General features: G+C 39.1%; 1 protein-coding gene across 3 annotated transcripts in view; it reads left to right on the forward strand.

Annotated features, from left to right (window-relative positions):
* Positions 1-334: 334 nt before the first annotated feature.
* The window catches only part of ZMAT3 (zinc finger matrin-type 3), a 35,729-nt gene continuing 17,440 nt past the window's right edge, over positions 335-18,623 (forward strand). For 2 of the 3 annotated variants that reach the window (XM_012807915.2, XM_023515768.1), the window contains exons 1-2: positions 335-532; positions 4,074-4,400. In XM_012807915.2, coding sequence (XP_012663369.1) covers positions 4,131-4,400 — 270 coding nt within the window. In that variant the 5' untranslated portion in view covers positions 335-532; positions 4,074-4,130. Of the gene's footprint in view, positions 533-731; positions 793-4,073; positions 4,401-18,623 lie in introns of those variants that run through there. The other variant, XM_023515767.1, reaches the window with a different exon arrangement.

The raw sequence follows: 18,623 nt of genomic DNA on the forward strand, positions 1-18,623 counted from the left end.
TGACAAATGTCTGGACCTCAAGGGTAGGAGATGAAAGTTGCAAAACCTCAGCTACAGGTCAACTTTCCAGGGTATCCGAGGCAGAGCTGTCAGGAGACGCCCGAGGAGACGGGCGGCGGGACACGCTCGCCCCGACGCGCGCCTTTGTGTGCGGCAGCGGCCCAGCCCGGCGCCCCGCGCCCGGCGCCGGCGGTCCAGGCACCTGACCCGCGCGCAGCCGGCCGGCAGGGACGCGGGAGCCGCCGCCGGGCCTGCTCGGCCAGGCACATGCGCAGTGGCGACGCCGAGCCGGCGCCCTCAGTCTCCTCCTCCGCCGCCTCCCGGTTCCGCAGTCACTTCCTGCAGCTGTTTGCCTGTGGGGCGGCTGGGACTGACTTTTGACAGTCAGCCTTCAGCCGTGGAGGGACTCGGCGGCGGCCGGCGGAGAAAGTTGCTGTGAGGCGAGGCGGAGGGGAGCCGGGCCGAGCCGGGCGCGCGGGGCGGGCGTCCCGGGCAGCGGGCGCCGCGGCTGCCGGCGCGTCCCGGGGTTCCGGTAGGTGCGGGCTGCGGGGCGCCCGGGGCGTTCAGGACGAGCCCCGGGGCGCCGGGGACTGGCGGCTCCTCTCTGGTGCGGTCTCCCCACCGCCCTCCACGTGACTGGGCTGGCGCTGCTCTTATTTACCTGTTTGGTGGCGTGAAGCATTTCACGTGTACCGGCTGCGCCGGCCGTGCGGGCAGCCGCCTGGGCTCCCGGCGAGCCCCCGCCCCGTGGGAGTCGGGGATTCCATGTTTCGTGATGGCATCCTGGCCGGGGTGAGGTGTGTGCGTGTTTGTGTGCGTTAGTTCATGTGCGTGCATGCACATCTTAGGAATGCAAGATCTACGTGGGCGATGGTGAAGTATCTGTAGCTTTGATTCAAAAATGTAAACGGGTCCCTAGGCTGGGGAAGCGTCACAGTGCAGACTGGAGAACATTCGCTGATGTACCAAGGCCTCTTCTCCAGTTTCTTGCGTTCTTTTCCAGCCTTATATGATATACCTTGCCTCCGCTGAGTATAATTTTTTGTAATTTTTATCTCTTCTCATTCCTTGTTGCGTTCTGATGACCTCTGAGTAATGCTTGCTATCTTTTCTCATTTCCAGAATTACCAATTACAGACTTCCCTAGTTTGCTGAGGTGCCAGTAACCTGTTTCTTCATTCTAGTCTCTTAAATCAAAAAGAGATTGTCTTTATGGAGTATGTGACTAGTAGGCCCCAGTTCAGTCATGAAAACTAAGTGTGCTATGATAATTCATTTTCTCTAAATAGGGTACATTGTGAAGCTTTGAGTTTCCTTAAATGTCCTTTCAACCCCTCTCTAAACCAGGACATTAACGGTCATAAATCATTAATGCCACCGCAAGCATCCAATTGAGTAGTTTTTACAATCTGAGGAATATTTACATCAGTCTTCAAATGAGTCCCTTTTAAACTAATGTAGGAGTTGAACAGGTCTGAGTTGCGTATGCTTTGAGTTTCTATATTTCATCATTCATGCATTAACCAAAAGCTTGGTTTCATTTTCAGATTTATGTTTTATGTTAATTTTTGTTTACAAAGATATTAATACACGATGTAATTGCCATGCATAGATATTTTTCTGGGACTTGACATTACTGTATTGATTGTTAAATATGATAGAAGAAATAAATTTGGAATATCTAGCTATTCTCTAAAAATTATAAACATAGAACATGATAATGGATATGTCTGTGTTTGGCAAGATTTTTTTCTTTAAATCAGGGCATGTTGTCACCTCTGGCCTTTTGTACCTCTGTGCTTTGAGAAAGGCCTTTATTTTGATGGATACCCACAATAACTCTGGGGGAGACCCATGAGTTTCCTCAAGTGGGAGTGAGCTTTCAAAAAACAAGTCCGGGCATGTCTAGGCACTTGGTAGCATTTGATTTTCGGTTCGTAATGCTGATTTCCTTTATCCAGATGTTTTCACATGCTCCTCTACCTTTTCTCTTATGAACCGGCAGCATGTGTGTGGCAATTTGGCGTCAGTATCACTCTGTACAGGTAGCATATGTGGACTTTTAACACTGAATTACTACACTTAGGTGGTTAAACTTCGTAAAGAGCTAGTCTTTGTCTCCATGGTCTCTCTTCTTTAAATGTCTGTATCTGTGTCTGTGTTTGCTTTCTGGTTGTCTGTACCTTGATTTAATTGAAAGAAATAATACCATAGTTTGAGAACTTGACTTTTTAACTGTTCCAAATCTATATTGTGTTTCTTTATGTTCCCAGAGATATGGAGATATGACATCTGCTTAAGAGTCAAATATTTTTATTGTTTTTCTAAATAGCCTGATTAAGTAGAAGTATTGTTAAATACTGGGACTAATAATGTATGCACTTTGCCCTTAACTATATTATTTCTCCATCAGACTGATTTCCCCTGCTGTCTCTGGAAATCGAATCTAGTATAAAAGTTGTTACTTGATAGTATTTTTCAGGTGCTGTGTAGTTATCACACGGGATAGACTTTGTACTTTCAAAATTTACATGATTCATTTTAGTAAATCTATTCTTGCCATAATGTACACATTTCCATTGCTGATGGAAAATTTCAGCAGCTTAAAATAGTAATATTCTATTGACCAAGAGAAGAGGTTTTAATAGTACTGTATTGAGAGAGTAGAGGGAGTTGTAGATTTTGCAATGAGGATTCTAATTTAGGTTAATTAGAATCTTGGGAACTCAATGGTGTGCCGTGGTTCATTTTGAGATACTCAAGGTTAGAAGATGCTGTCTGGGTAGGAGGCAGAAGGAATCATTGGTAAAGACTGAAGAGAGCTTGTAACAAATTGGGTCTTTCCTGAGGGAAATAGAATAGAGACCATTATTTAATTAAAAAAGGGGGGAAGAAATGGCTCTAAGACTGAGGAAATCGAATTATAGTAGGGCTTATGATAATGTGATCCATTGTATGTTGGACATTTACTTGATATTTTATTTTGTGCAGATGATTTACCTTTAAAAGGAGAGAAAGTAATTTTGATTTTATAGGAGATTTGTCAGTATTGTCTAAGGCAGTGGTTCTCAACCTAACTAATGCCACAGCCCTTTAATACAGTTCCTGTGCGTTGCAACCCACAGGTTGAGAACCGCGGGTCTAAGGCTGTATGAGGTGAGGTCATAATCTTAAGAGCTCACAGGGAGTCACAAGTAACAGAAGTACTGGTGACTGTACAGGCAACAGCTGACTGGTGACTGAGGTGGCCTGGGGAAGGCAGTGCTTCTGAGCACTAGCTATTGTTTCCCAGGTAGGAGTGTGGGCCAAGTGTTGCCAGTTCATCCTTTCATCAAAAGATGCCACAAATCTCTTGATTTTTAAATGTTGACAACTAATGAAAACAAAACATTGTATATTACAAGCAGCACATCTGTGGCTGTATGTGGCCCACAGTTCATCTGTTTGCAATTTCTGTAAGGAATCGTTGGCTACCACTTTAATATTGCTAGTTGAATCAGAAGGAACACTTTTATTTATTTCTGTCACACTCTGTGCGTTATTACTAGGGTTTCTTGATATTTTAGCTAGTTCTGAGTGCTTAGGTGCTTAAGTATTCTGAGAGGTGATACTCTTCCCTCCCCCCACACTTTTTTTTAGGATGGAGAAGAGATAATTGCTAAGATTCATAGCTGGTGGTGTTTTCGCCTATGAGTGGTTATCGTCAGAGTATCTAAGTGTGCCTCGGGGAAAGGGTCTGGATTAGGTGACCTTTGATGTCCATTTCAGCCATGTGACTTTTAGATTTAATTAGTCAGGGTTGCAATGCTATTAATGTTCATGGGCCAGAGGGATGGCAGTTGGAGTTGTGCCAAACAAAATAAAGCCAAATCTATAAAGCCATTCTCAGTGGAAGAGCATTGTGTCAATATGAATTAACACAGGGGAAGTCTGCTAGATGAGGTAAAAGGAAAGAAGTCCCAAGGATGGGATTGGAGAAGTGGAGCAAAAGGTCGTATGACGTCTTTTATGTGTGGTACTGCTGAGGTCCCAGTTTTAAATGAGTGCTTTTCTTTTTCTTGCTGTTGATTCAGAGTTGAAGACCCAGCTTCTCATCACCCATTGGATTATGCCCAAGGTTTTCCTGCCTGATGATCCTCTTGCAACACACAGGGCTTCCTCCGCCTAAGCGGCCCTCATCCTCTCCTCCTATGTCAGTGGCCACCAGGTCTACAGGATCCTTGCAGCTTCCACCACAGAAGCCTTTTGGGCAGGACGCTTCCTTGCCTCTGGCAGGGGAAGAAGAGTTACCTAAGGGAGTGGAGCAGGACTCTGCCCTGGAGGAGCTATGTAAGCCCCTGTACTGCAAACTCTGCAATGTCACTTTGAACTCAGCACAGCAAGCCCAGGCTCATTATCAGGTAAGAGGAGTGAAGAGACCAAGCAGTTAGTGGGGTGACCATGCAGGACTCTGCCTGTTCAGTAGTTGCTGCTCCGGATGTGACTAAACAGTGATTGTGCCTGGAAAATCAAGATGACTTAGAGAACAACTAAGTATTAGTTTGTTTCTTAAAAGCATAATGTTCTTACTTTAAGAATAAGTATCAGTTTTCACAGCTTCTCAACCTCTACGGTACGCTGTGTGGTGTTTCATAACTGATCAGTCTCTGAAGGCGAGTGTAAATCATCTCTGCTGGCATTGGAACCTGTAGTTCTGAGGAAAAGAAGGATTTAAAACGATGTGCCAAACACAAGTCAGTGTATGATTGGTTAGAAGCCAGTATAATTTGCATCAGTTCAAGGTAATCTCTATGTATGGGTCTTATGTTTTCCATTTTTGACTTCTGACTCTTCCAATATATCTTTCGCTACTAAGGAGAGCACAGAAATCTTTTGGTAAGGAGGATAAAACAACATTAGAGTATTGATACCTATCCTTTATTCATAATAAGCATGCTCTGATTTCTGTTAGTACATTAATGTGAACTGATACTTATTTTTAATATGTAAAGTTTTCACTTCTGTATAGCAGAGCTGGTGGAAAGGATCATTTTAAAGGGCAATACTACCTACGAACAAAAGGAAAATTAAAATTTGACTCAAAAGAGAGGGTATGGTATTTCTTTTTATTCTAAATTTTTGTTTGTATAAAATTATATAATTTCCTTTTATTGGAGAAAAGAGATCAGGGAAATAATTGAGGTCAGACCCCACTGATTTATGCCTTCTGGGTCATCAGTGATTTGATTAGTTGTTATCTACATGAATGTCTGCAATAATAAGACATTATAGCAGAAGACTTTTACACAGGTGTTTTTTCTATTATGCCAATTGTAACTCTCTCCAACATAAAGTTTTGTTAGTCTGGTATAAGTCTTTTCATTTTGTTTTGATCCCAAAGACCAATAATTGTGACACGTTGTTCTTGTATATCAGAAATATTTTGATTGTTTCTCAGGGATTTAGGTGAAGACATAATCTATTGCTTCCCTTGAGTTCCCACTGTTTGGCTTGGTTTTGCACTCAGCTGCAAAGAGTTGAGTTGATTGTTTCTCTCAGATCTTGGCACATGTCATCATTGGTTGATAAAGGACTCTTCTGGTTTTATTTTCATTTTCCCCCCTTTTCCCGGTCTCTGTCCTCACACTCTGTGTACTGCTCTCTGTTACAGTACCCACAGTCTGCCGCTGCTGGTGTTTACCATTCAAGCACAGTCTGATGATTAATCCCAAACTCAAGACTGGATTGGCTTTCTTCATTTATTCTTGTGGAATGTTCAGTTTTGTAACCTAAGATCCATTTTGAAAAACAAAGTTTAGGTTCTAAAGTTTTGATTTTTAGCTGTATAAAGCCCCTAATAAATCATTCACTTGGGAACAAACCCATTTATGTGCCATGCACCATAAGAAGAGTTGTTTACTTTTATGAGGGAAAACTCTTGGCCAATGTGAAATTTTAATATGTGTGTGCATGGATTATACATATACTTCCTTTTTTTCTCTGTGTACCACTTTGTGACTCTATTGGTAGTGATGGATGCTTCTGATTATGCATAGAAAGAATTAAATTTGATGCAAAGTCCCTGGATCCTAAGGCTTAAGCTAGATAAGAAACAGAGTGAACATTTATTTGGGTTTTTTCTTTTATTCATTTTTATGTGTATTTGCTCTAAACTTTTTGGTTGACAAGATTATTCATTATACTTAATTTTGGTTTCCTTGGTGATGCAGTGAATAAATAAATTAGAAAATATAAAAAATGGGTTGTATATAGGTAAATTTCTTAAAAACCTAAATTTTTAAGTGAAAAAATGGGAGTAGAAGAGTAGTCTGTCATAGAGACAATTTAAGCAGCAGAAAACTGCGGAAAATATAGGGGAAAGAAGAAGAGGCAAGTGGGTATTAAGAGAGTAGAACCTAGTAGGAAGTGGAAAGTTCAGGTGCAGTGAAACTTCCTTCTAAGAGCTTAGATTTGAATGAGACTAAGGTCATTGGTAACTCTTAAAGAGGGGGAAGTGGAGATGAGTGTGGATCACAGTAATGTGAGCAGATCATCACCTGGAGGAGGGTGAACCGGCATAGAAGGGAATCATAGCAGTGTTAGCCGGAAACGTGCGTCAAAGGGTACAGAAAGAGGCAGTGATGAAAGGAAGGCAATTAAAGGCCCGGGTAAGATCAGTGGGTAAGGGGTGCCAAGCACCAGGAGTAGGAGAATGGCACTGATTGTAGACTCAGAAAACAAAGTGGTTTTCATTTAGGTGTAAATGAAATAATGAACATAAAGTTTTATTTTAAGGCTAAAATCCTGCTTTGTAATGTTTAATACAGCATGAGACCAAAACCATACATTCACTATTTCAGTTATGTGCAAGGTAACCTAGAAACACATTAGTATGAGGTGGTAAATCACTGTGATTGCATCACTCAGAACTTTTTAGTCAGTTGATGGCATTGTTGAAATCACAGTTTCAAATTGCCAAAGGTTGTAAACAACTGTGGTCAAACTAGAGCCTGACTAGATCACGTTCCAGTAATCCAGGACGCACAGTGGAACCTGCTCAGTAAATACTTCTTTTTAAGCTCACTGCCCATTTTTTCCTGATTCTCTGATGTTCCCAAGCTGGAGCTACCTCATACATAACCCATGTATATCTGTAGTCATCACAGCTTTAGTTTTTATTCCCAGGACTTTTAAAATTTGGTTCATTGGCTTTAAAACATTCTCTGCTATGGTTTTGTTTTTAATGAAGTTATCTAATTTTGCAGTCTCAAAATTATGGCTTTAGTTATAATTTAATTTAAAAATCAAATCTTTGGAGGAGAAACATGCCTTCATTTTATTAAAATCTATCTGCATGCTTTAGTCACTCAGGGCAAGCCTGGCATGGCACTGGTTCTTCAGCATAAATGCCCAGAGGCAGAGTTGCTTTAGGATGGAAGGTTATTTGTTTATTATTATTATTTTTTTAAGGATGGAAGGTTATTAACAGAAATATAAACAGCATAAATTATGCCAAGGCACCCACAGTTTAAAACCACCAATTTATCTGATAATTTGTATATCCATTTGAAAAGAACTAGTTACTCAAAGTACATTTCTAAAATTTGTCATAAACGTAACATTTCTATTTGTAATACTTAGTTGCCAAATAACAACCTACTCTATTAATTAGATTGGTTAAAAGGAGAAAGAACACAGATAAAAAAATAGTTTTAGAATTATCCTAAATAGAGTGGTTTTAATTCATAATGCAATTGGAATTTTCCCAAAATTTAAAGCATTGATTTTGGCACATACATTTTAACATTAATACCCAGGTTTAGATCAGCTTAATTAAATCTTAGCTAATTTTTGTGTTTTCAAAATTCTCCTGTTTGGTTGTTCTCCAAATGAACTTGTAGTGGACTAAGAATGGTCAAAATACATCTCAAATTAGGTTTTGACTCAGAGCTTCACATGGCTCATGTGCTTTAGGCAAGATACTTAAGGTCTCTTTATTCAATGTGTGTAAAGCAGGGTCATCAGGATTGTGAGAATCGCGCGCGTGTGTGTGTGTGTGTGTGTGTGTGTGTGGTGTGTGTGTGATATCAATGAGTGCTGGTTGATTGAAATAGATTTCTGTTATTATATATTTAGAAGTGTTGATGAGCTCGAGTCCCTTTCATCCAAGGCCATAACGTGAGAAGGTACAACAGCTCTCTTGTTGTTGTTACCTTGACATTAACTTGCTCTAAGGCCTTGTATAAATGAGTAAAACTTTTTTTTTTTTTTTTTTAGAGACAGAGTCTCATTTTGTCACCCTCTCTGTACAGTGCCCTGGCGTCACACAGCTCACAGCAACCTCCAGCTCTTGGGCTTAGGCGATTCTTTTGCCTCAGCCTCCCAGGAGTAGCAAATTTTTTTTTTTAAATGAGTAAAACTTCATTTTGCTTGGTCATTCTCTAAAGATACTCTTCTAGATTTAGATACTTGGTTATATTAAAAGATTCTCATGAAGAATAATTCAACCACCAACAGATAAGGTAACATAAAATGATTCTCAAATGTGCTTTCAACCATGCAGTTAGGCCTCCACTTTAGTCCATTCCCCTAAGAGTAAGTCCTTGTTAGTTTTTGTTCTGCTGTCTGAAATGACCGTTTCTGTAGGCTGTTCCTATTGCTTTGGTCACATTAAGGGTCAAAAGCTCTCTGTGATCCTGCCATTAGCTAGATCGCACCAGTTTTCTGCCTCCTCATCTCGGTCTGAGTCTACCCCTACATTGTTTCTTTTTATTTCAGAAGAATAGATACCCTCCTTGTCTGGGTTTGATTCTTCACCCTGTACTCTGGATTTCATCACCGGTCTTCATCTCTTTACCGCAATCAAATTAAAAATTTACTGAAGTCTCTTCCCTATAAATAAACACAGCAACACCTTCTCTTTACTTTGAATCCCTCTTATTAGCAATCTTTCTCCTCTTCCCTTTTCATCCTTAAAGTTCTGCTGGGCCATTTCCCATTCATCCCCCAGTTCACTGTTCTCTGGTCTCCATTACAGTGTTACATGGAAATGGTCCTTTGCTTGGTCACCCGTGATCACGTAGGCCAAATCTAGCTCTTTCTTACTTGATCTTTGGTAGCATTTGTCACTGGAATGTCTTCCTTAAAAATTAAAAAAACATATTTTTACTAAAAATAATGTTCTGAAGTAAAGTACTTCTGATGAAAAGTAGTAATTTTTACCTTTTCTGCCCTCCTTACTCATTTCCTAGTTTTTTTTCTTCTTAATTTTGTTTTTCTATTTATAATTCTTAGTAGCCCAATAACTATACCTCTAGCTATAGTTTTGACACTATCAACATTGACCACATTCTTTTCCTATTCTGTCCATATAGATTTTCCATGCTCTCTTTATACATTGATTCCTATTGTTGAGAATTAACATTCAGCTTTTGCACTGCTATGAGTAGGGAAATATTGCTCATACAGAGGTGTTTCTTTTTGTATGTTTCTAGTGATACAGTCCCATTTGACTCAAAGGAGAAGTTCAAATAGATAACCCTTTCTTGAATGCCACTGGTTGCTCAAAATCATGTCCTGTTCAGTTTGCTTTGTGAGTGGATTATGACTTAGCCTTTTGTGTTTTCTTGAGTTTCTGATGTTTTATTTAAAAATACGGAGAAGAATCTTATGCCTTTTAGAGAAACTGTTAGCTTCTTAATCTGGAATTTTTTTTTACTGCTTATAGTCTCTTTCATTATTCTTCATGAAACCCACTGATTTCCTGTTCCGATCTGGACTAGTTTTTCTAATTACGATCAGTGGTTCCGTATTTGAATCACGACTTCACTGTGCAGTTTTCCATCTTTCCCAGAGTTCTTGGGTGGTTTTCTTCGCTGCCTCTCTTTTTCTTGCATTGTGTTTACCATATCCTCATTCTTCTTCTCCCCAAAACTCTCAATCACCCCGTCTATTGTGTGGCATCCCCTTTCCTCCTAGATTTCTCTACCTTCTTATTCCATTTTCAACTGGTTGCCCTCTGGGTTTGCTAAACGGTTGTCAACTTTGGAATTTTCTCATGGCTCATCAGTGTTTGGGCTATTATTTTCTAAACACACATTTTTTTTCATCTTGTTTTGTTGGAGGACATCTTTACATTACTTTAAGGCAAAAAAAATGAATATAAGTATATGTTATCACACGTCTTTCTCTTTGAAATAAAAGGAGGGAGCAATAGGAAATAAATTTTTCCTAGCACTTGTATTTGTAAAAAACATTGGGATTGGTGGCGCCTGTGGCTCAGTGGATAGGGTGCTGGCCCCATGTACTGAGGGTGGCAGGTTTGAGCCCAGCCCTAGCCAAACTGCAACAAAAAAATGGCGGGGTGTTGTGGTGGGTACCTGTGGTCCCGGCTGCTTGGGAGGTTGGGGCAGGAGAATCGCCTAAGCCCAGGAGTTGGAGGTTGCTAGGTTGCTGTGAGCTGTGACACTAGGACACTCTACCGAGGGTGATAAAGTGAGACTCTGTCTCTAAAAAAACAAAACAAAACAAAACATTGGGATTGTGCTGTTGTATTTGACAATTCAATTCCTGGTTGAAAATTATTTTTCCTCAAAATGTTAAAGGTTGTATTCCATTTTTAAAAATCGTCTAATATTGCTAAATAGAAATCTTATTCTGATTTTTGTTCTTTTGTAGGTGACCTGCTTTGATTGTGTGGTTCTCCCCCCCCACCTCCAGCAGCTTTTAGCCTCTCCTTTTTATCATTGGAGTTTGAAATTTCACAATGGTGGTTGTGTCTAGGCCTAGATCTTTTTTCATTTGTCCTGGTCAGCACTTAGGTAGATCCTTTCAGTTCCTATACTCCTGTTTCTTTTGAGCTCTGGGGAATTTTTTTTACATTATTTCTTAGTTAATATTGACTCTTTATCTCTCTTTCTGGAAATCCTATTAGCCCCTGTCCTGCTGGATTGATTCATTTTTGTTTTCCCAGCCTTCCTGGAGTATAATTGGTGGTTCTTTGTATTGTTTGTCTCTGTTTTCTCTTTCATTCCTTTTTTCTGTATTTGAATTTTAGAGGTACTGTTAACTTCTGATCTTATACTGACTTTTCAAAAAATTCTGCCAATTATATTTTTAATTTTTAAAGCCCTCTTGATTTTTTATTCCCTTTACATAGCATTGATTTTTTATTCCCTTTACATAGCATTTTTTTGCTTTTAATTAATTTCTTTTTTATTTCAAATTAATATGAGGATATAAATGTTTAGGTTACATTGTTTTTGATTTTCATAGCATGTTTTAATTATTAATTAAGAATATGAAATCATGGACTTTGGAGTTAGGTTATGATTTAGTTTGTGGTCTTACTACTTGCTGTATCTATGATTTTGGAAACATTTCTTTAATTGTTCAGTGGTGCTAGAGCACAGTGTGATAAGATTATCCCCAGCTCTACCACTTACTTATGGCTTTAGATTCTTTTTATTTCATTAAATTTTTAGTCTGATTATTTTGGACTTACAAAACAGTTCCAAAAATAGTACAAGGAATTCTTGTATGCGCCTTAACTAAGATTCTCTGAACATCAACATTTTTTACACAACTATGGTACAATTTTCAAAATCAGGAAATTAATACTGATTCAAATAGTATTATCTATAAACTATAGATAAGTAAGTAGTAAACTATGAATAAGTTTACATAGATAGATGTAAACTATAGATAAGAAGTAAACTATGTATACTTCACCAATTGTCTACTAATGAACTATTTTGGTTCCACTGTTGATCCAAGATGAAATTCTGCAGGTAGTTTTCATATCTCCTTTAATTTGATCAGGTCTTTGGTTTTTCTTTGATTTTTATGATCTTACAATTTTTGAAGACTTATTTTATAGAATGTCCACATTTGGGCTTCTTTGATCTTTGATTAAATTCAGATTTATGTATTTTTTGGCCAAAATACTTGGCAGGAATACTACAGAAGTGATACTGAGTTCTTCTCAGTCCGTAGTATCCGTAGGGCCTGGCTATGAATGTGATGTCGTAGAACTGGTGCTGGAAACTGAATACTGGGCTAAGGTGGAGACTTTCCTTTGTAAAATTGCTGTTTTTCTTTTTAGGTTCAATATATAGGGAGATCCTTTGAGACTATGCGAATGTTTTATTTCTCTTTTTTTTCACTGATGATTCTTGCCTGCAGCAATTATTGCTGTGATGTTTGCTGAATGGTGATTTTTCTGTTTTAATCATTTCTTCTAAACTTATTAGTTAGAATTTACATTAGGGAAAACCTTTCCCCTTGCTCCATTTATTTATTCAGTTGTTTATTTAAATCACCATGTATATATGGATTTTTATTTTATACTAGCCATATGATCTGTTAGTATCATTATTGATTTCATGTTTAAAGTGTCCCAGATTTGACTAATGTGAAGCCCTTCAAGTTGATGCTTGTGTCTTTTTGGCACATCTTCATGTATTTTTGTATCTTCTCTTTCTGGTTATATAAAATATTTGAGGCTCTTATACTTTCCATATGCCAGCCATTCTTCAAAAAGTCTGATCTCTTTTAATGGAGAATGGTATTTAGAAGCCAAAATATAGGTGCTAGCTGTCTCTTTGGCACTAGGATGTTATTGTTTTTGGACCCTATCAGTAGACAGAGCTAGTAATACATGCATGTATCCGTATTATTATTTATTTATTTTTTTTGTAGAGACAGAGTTTGACCCTGTCGCCCTTGGTAGAATGCCGTGGTGTCACAGCTCACAGCAACCTGCAGCTCTTGGGCTTAGGTGATTCTCTTGCCTCAGCTTCCTAAGTACCTGGGACTATAGGCGCTTGCTACAATGCCTGCCTATTTTTTGTTGCAGTTTGGCTGGGGCTGGGTTCGAACCTGCCACCCTCAGTATATGGAGCCGGCACCCTATTCACTGAGCCACAGTTGCTGCCCCATGTATCTGTATTATATTTACATTTACATTTATTAAAACTGAGTTTAGATTTATATCTCCACTTTCAATACAAGTGTTCATTCTTCTCTCTTTTCTTATATTTAATTCCTTTGTTGGATAGCAAGAAACCTGGGCTTTCATTATTTAGGAAATATACATGCAGGGACCCACAGACATGCATGCACCCTTATACTCAATACACATAAGCTAGTTTGGGAATTGATAATGCATACCCCTGTGGGAAAAACCCTACTACCAACGGATAATATTTGTCTACTGTTCATTTTCTCCTTAGCGTTAAAATATACAGTCAAAATACTGTATTTCAGTATTTTTCAACATTCTCAGGTTACAAAGATGGGACCTGCAATGGTTTACCCTTTGTAAAGCTACTGTTTTTCTTTTTGTGTTTAATAAGCATCTTTTGGCAGAATAATTTGTGACTGTGAAATTTGGATAGCATTTTTCTTCCCTCCTCCTTCAGTGTGGGTATTCTTCTTTTTTGTATAAGGTTGTTTCTGTTTATATTTCATTTTGGGTCCTCACTGATTTTGATTCTTAAATCTGTGAAATATTAATATAGTTCTAAAAGTCAGAACTGTTAGAAAAATATATACTCAGAGAAGTATCACATCTTACCATCCTTTGTAGTCCATTCTTATTCCCTTAATATTTATGCCTGTTTTGTTTTTTAATGTTTTAGCATTTAGTTTGCCAGTTTGGTTTTTGTTTTCCTTTAGAGACAGAGTCTCACCTGCTGCTTGTGCTGGAACACAGTGGCATGATCATAGCTCACGGCACCCTCAAACTCCTAGCCTCAGTCATCCTCCTGCATTAGCTTCTTGAGTAGCTGGGATGACAGGCATGTACAACTATGCCCAGCTAATCAAAATCATCTTTTACAGAGATGGGGTCTTGCCACGTTGCCCAGGCTGGTCTTGAACTCCTAAGGGCAATCAATCCTCCTCACTTGCCCTCTCACAGTGCTGGGATACAGGTGTGAGTCTCTGCGCCTGGCCTGCTTGCCAGTTTTTAATGGCATCTCAGCTGTTGCCTTTTGTGGAATCAGTGAGCTTCGTCTACTTCCCTCTCTTCTTTTTCCTTTTCTTCCCATTTTTTTGCATTATTTCTTTTGTTTCATAATTTGTAACATTTGAACATTAATCTTTCACCTTCCCCTCCACCTTTATTTTACTTTTTGATGTACAATCATATGAAGATGCTCACCATCAGCACTTTTTCTGAAGTTTTCTAACCATTTTTTTGTTAGATGAACCTCTAATAGATTCCTCAAGAAGGATTTTATGAGTACTGAATTCCTGAGTTCCTCTATGTCGAAAACTGTTTCTCTATAGTCTTGAAATTTAACACAGGGATACTTGGCTGGATATAAAATTCTTGATTTACATTTTCATCAAGTTTTTAAAAGGTGTCACACCTATTGTTGTGTTGTTTTTGTATATTAGGGATGCTCTTCTAAATCTTTTGCCTTTTCATTTGATCTTTTTGCCTCGAGAGCATGAGGGCCTTTTCTTTTTTCTTTGAAGTCTCATAATTTTTCTAAGATGTACCCCAGATTTGATTGTTCTGGCTTAATTTTCCCAGATACCTGTTATCATTTATTTTTGGAAAATTTTCTTGAGTTATAGTTTTAAATGTTAATTCTGTTTGATAGTGTTGTTTTTCTTCTTCAGAGACTCCAGTTTTATACAAGTCATTCCTTCTTTCCTTGTCTTCCATTTCCACACTGCTTCTCAGGCCCTTTTTAATTCTTGGTATCTCTGTTATTTTCCGGATTGCTTTTCTGCCTTATTTCACAGCCACTTTTTACTTATCCTTTGAGTATTCTCTCTTGCCACTTGTAATGTACAATTCATTTTTTGAATTGATTTTTATTTTCTTTCCTGAGTTATCCTTCTTTTCATTTCTCACTGTGGTTTTCTTTGTACATTTTTAATTTCTGATTCTAGGTGACTTCTCATATACTTAAATGATTGAATATATTCAGTTCAATTTAGACTGTTACTTTACTGGTTTTCTTCCATTTCATGTATTTCTAGTGGTTGGAAGGAAGAGATTTCATTTGCTGAGATGTGTTGAATTTTTGGTAGTAACTTTGTATATTCTTGATTAATTTTCTGTTGTTTATTTTGTGATTTTGGGGTAGTTTAGGTGATTCTTTCTGGAGTCCTTACTCTGTTGCCCTGGGTAGAGTGCTGTGGTATCATAGCTTAAACTCCTGGGTCATGCAGTCCTCTTGCCTCAGCCTCCCGAGCAGCTGAGATTACAGAAACCTGCCACAGCGCCTGGCTAGTGTTTTTGTTTTTGGTAGAGAGGGGGTCTTGCTCTTGCTAATTCAGTGACATCCTCTTTTATCGCTGCAGTAAAGTCTAGTTTTTCAGTAATTTTGGGGTAGTCTGTGGAGGTTTGTGTGTCCTCTGATTTTTATTTTTCAGGACACCAGCTTTTCCTATTTTGCTTCATTTCTCTTTAACCTCCTAGTTGTCAAAGGATTTACCTCCTTCCTTTTTGCCTTTATTTCCCAGAAGCCGTGTTGAAAGTATCCACTTCCAGTCATGTGTATATTTATGCTGTTTTCCCGTGGTCAGTGCTCCGACTTACCAAGTTATTTTTAGTATTTACAAACTTAGGGTGGATTTTCTCCTTTGGATAGTGACTTTAGAGCAGTTTTAGGCCAGTTTCTAGTTCCTGTTTTCTCCTCCTCACAGTTTTTATTACTTGGCCATTGTTTCCTTGAAGGCTGTGACGGGAGGGATTATTCCTGGTGGTTTGATGGTTTTTCTTTTCTTTTCTTCTTCTTCTTCTTCTTTTTTTTGAGACAGAATCTCATTATGTCACCATGGATAGAGTGCTGTGGCATCACGGCTCACAGCAACCTCAAACTCTTGGGCTTAAGTGGTTCTCTTGCCTCAGCCTCCTGAGAAGCTGGGACTATAGGCACCTGCCACAACACCCGGCTATTTTTTTGTTGCAGTTGTCATTATTGTTTAGCTGGCTCAGGCGGAGTTCGAACCTGTCACCCTCAGTGTATGTGGCTGACGCCATAACCACTATGCTAGGAGCACTGAGCCTGATGGTTTTTCTTTTCATTTTGAAATCTAGGTACTTTGTGCTTCTAGTTATATGGAGGGCATGGTTTTTATGTAGTTTTTTTTTCTTGTTCTATGTTGCCATATTGTCTATAAAAAATAACATATATGAGGAGACCCAAGGCTAAGCAGCCACTACCTAACCTAAATCTAGCTATAGAGAACCTCTTGAGCAGGGTTTTTATTTGTTTGTTTGTTTTTGTTTTTTAATAGAGATGTCTCTGTTGCCCAGGCTGTAGTGCAGTGGCATCATCATAGTGACTATGACCTTGAACTCCAGGCCTTAAGAGATCCTCTGGCCTCAGCTTCCTGAGTAGCTGGGATTATAGACACATGCCATCTTACTTGGATAATTTTTAATTTTTTAGAACAAAATGCTGAATCTTCTTTATGTTGCCTAGGCTGGTTTCAAATCTCTGGGCTCAAGCGATCCTCTGATCTCAGCCTCCCAAAGTGCTAGGATTATAGCTATGAGCCACATCACCCACTGTCTTGAGCAGAGTTTTAAGTCTCTAAGCTTAGTTTCTTCATAAGTAAAACCTACCTGACAAAGATTACATGGATATTAAGAGAAAATATTTATGAAGTGCTTTGACCACTGCCCAGCATGTTACAAGTGCTCGAAAATTGTCAGTTGCCTTTATTATCATTATCACTATTATGTTATGGATATCTGCTTCAATACTACTGGGGATGCAGCTTTGGAAATAAAAATCCTGACAGTATCTAAAGTTGACCCTTCCCGTAGTACTGTACATTTCATCTGCCTCTTCAGGGACTGTGCTTCTGTAGTCCTGCGCCCTGCGCTTTACTCCACATCATCTGCTCTGTTTGTGACAATTTCCTCCTGTTGTCATGTAATCAAGCCTGAACAAAACCCATCTTAAAAATCTCCCTTTGATCTCATTTCCCTTTTCTCTGCTCCCTGTTACAGTGTAACATTTTTGGATAGTTGCCTATCCTAGTTGTTTCCATTTTCACACACCTTCCATCCTTAGCCACACTGCGTGACTTTTTTATGTCTTATTGTTCTACTGAAATGATTCTTACCAAGGCCAATTTTCACCTCTGTCTTTGGAAATCAAAATACCACTTCTTTGTCCTGACTTTACTCAATTCTGCAGTAGTTTCTGACCTAGTGAAAACAGATCAAAAATAATTTAAAATAGCATTAACCTTTTAAAAAAATTATTGTTGTAAATTAGTATGAAATCCACCAGACATAAAGTACAAAAAAAAATTGTATTTTCTATGTAGTTTAAAAGAGTGATAATTATTAATCTGACTGAAGTCCCCATGTGTCCCCTCCCAGTAGTCTCCCTCCTATACTCCTAGGTGTAACCACTATAGTGAATTGGTATTTATTGTTACCACAACTTTTTTTTAAAAATACTTTTACTATGTATATGTTTGCCTGTAAATATGTAGTATTTTTCACGTTTTAAAACCCCATATTAAAATTTATTTATTCTTAGGTATCTCCTTTTAGAGCTTTCTCTTTTTATTCAGCATTTTGCTATGAGAATCATTCATGCTGGCCCGCATGGCCAGAGCAGTGGTTCTCAACTTTCCTAATGCTGCAACCCTTTAATACAGTTCCTGTGGGTTGAGAACCACTGCCCTAGAGTGCTTATTTCACCACTGTACAGTGTTCTCTTGTAGGAATAGACTATAATTTATCTGTTCTGTAGATGGACACTTCGGAAGTTTCCACTTCTTTTGCTATTATAAAATAATCTTTCTAGGAACACTGTTGTAGGTGTTTGCACATGTGTGTTTCTGTTAGGTAACACCTGGAGGTAGAGTTGCAGGTCACGTTGTATCTAAATTTTCTTTTGAACTCCCTTCTTTGAGGCTTCCAGGCTCCAGTTGCCTGATTTTCAACTTCATAGGCATGTTCAGTCTCAGTTTTTGGATCCTCATTCTTTACCATACTCGACATCAGTGATTTTCAACCTGTGTGCTGTGAGAGGATTTTAGGTGTGCCCCCCAAATGTTTAAAGATTGTTAATTAAATTATTTTTGAAAAATGTTCAAAGCACAGTAAGTATATTCCTTTTATTAACTCTTTCTTTTGATCAACATAATTTAAGCGTGCTGTGGCATTTTAACTGCAGGTTCAAGTGTGCCCTGAGATAGAAAAGGTGACAACATTGCTCTTTGTTGTGGTGTCTCAGGGTTTGCTGGCCTTGGTGATCTTACCTAGTTTCATTGAGGTTTTTGTTATCATTGTCTTATTGTTTTGCTTGAACTCTAGATTGGTCTCTTCTTTGGATATCTAAAAAGATTTCAGACTTAAGGGGCCAGCCCAGTCTCTGGAGGCCCATCTTTCCCCTTCCGGGCTATCTCTGGAGGCCCATCCTTCCCCTTCCGTGAGGTCTCTGGAGGCCCGTCCTTCCCTTCTGTGAGGTCTCTGGAGGCCTGTCCTTCCCTTCTGTGAGGTCTCTGGAAGCCCATCCTTCTCCTTCCGTGAGGTCTCTGGAGGCCCGTCCTTCCCCTTCCGTGAGGTCTCTGGAGGCCTGTCCTTCCCCTTCCTTGTGGTCTCTGGAGGTCTCTGGAGGCCCGTCCTTCCCCTTCTGTGTGGTCTCTGGAGGCCC

This window comes from Otolemur garnettii, unplaced genomic scaffold (assembly GCF_000181295.1).
Source record: "Otolemur garnettii isolate 467f Iridium unplaced genomic scaffold, OtoGar3 scaffold00078, whole genome shotgun sequence".
In the NCBI taxonomy this organism is placed as follows: domain Eukaryota; kingdom Metazoa; phylum Chordata; class Mammalia; order Primates; family Galagidae; genus Otolemur; species Otolemur garnettii.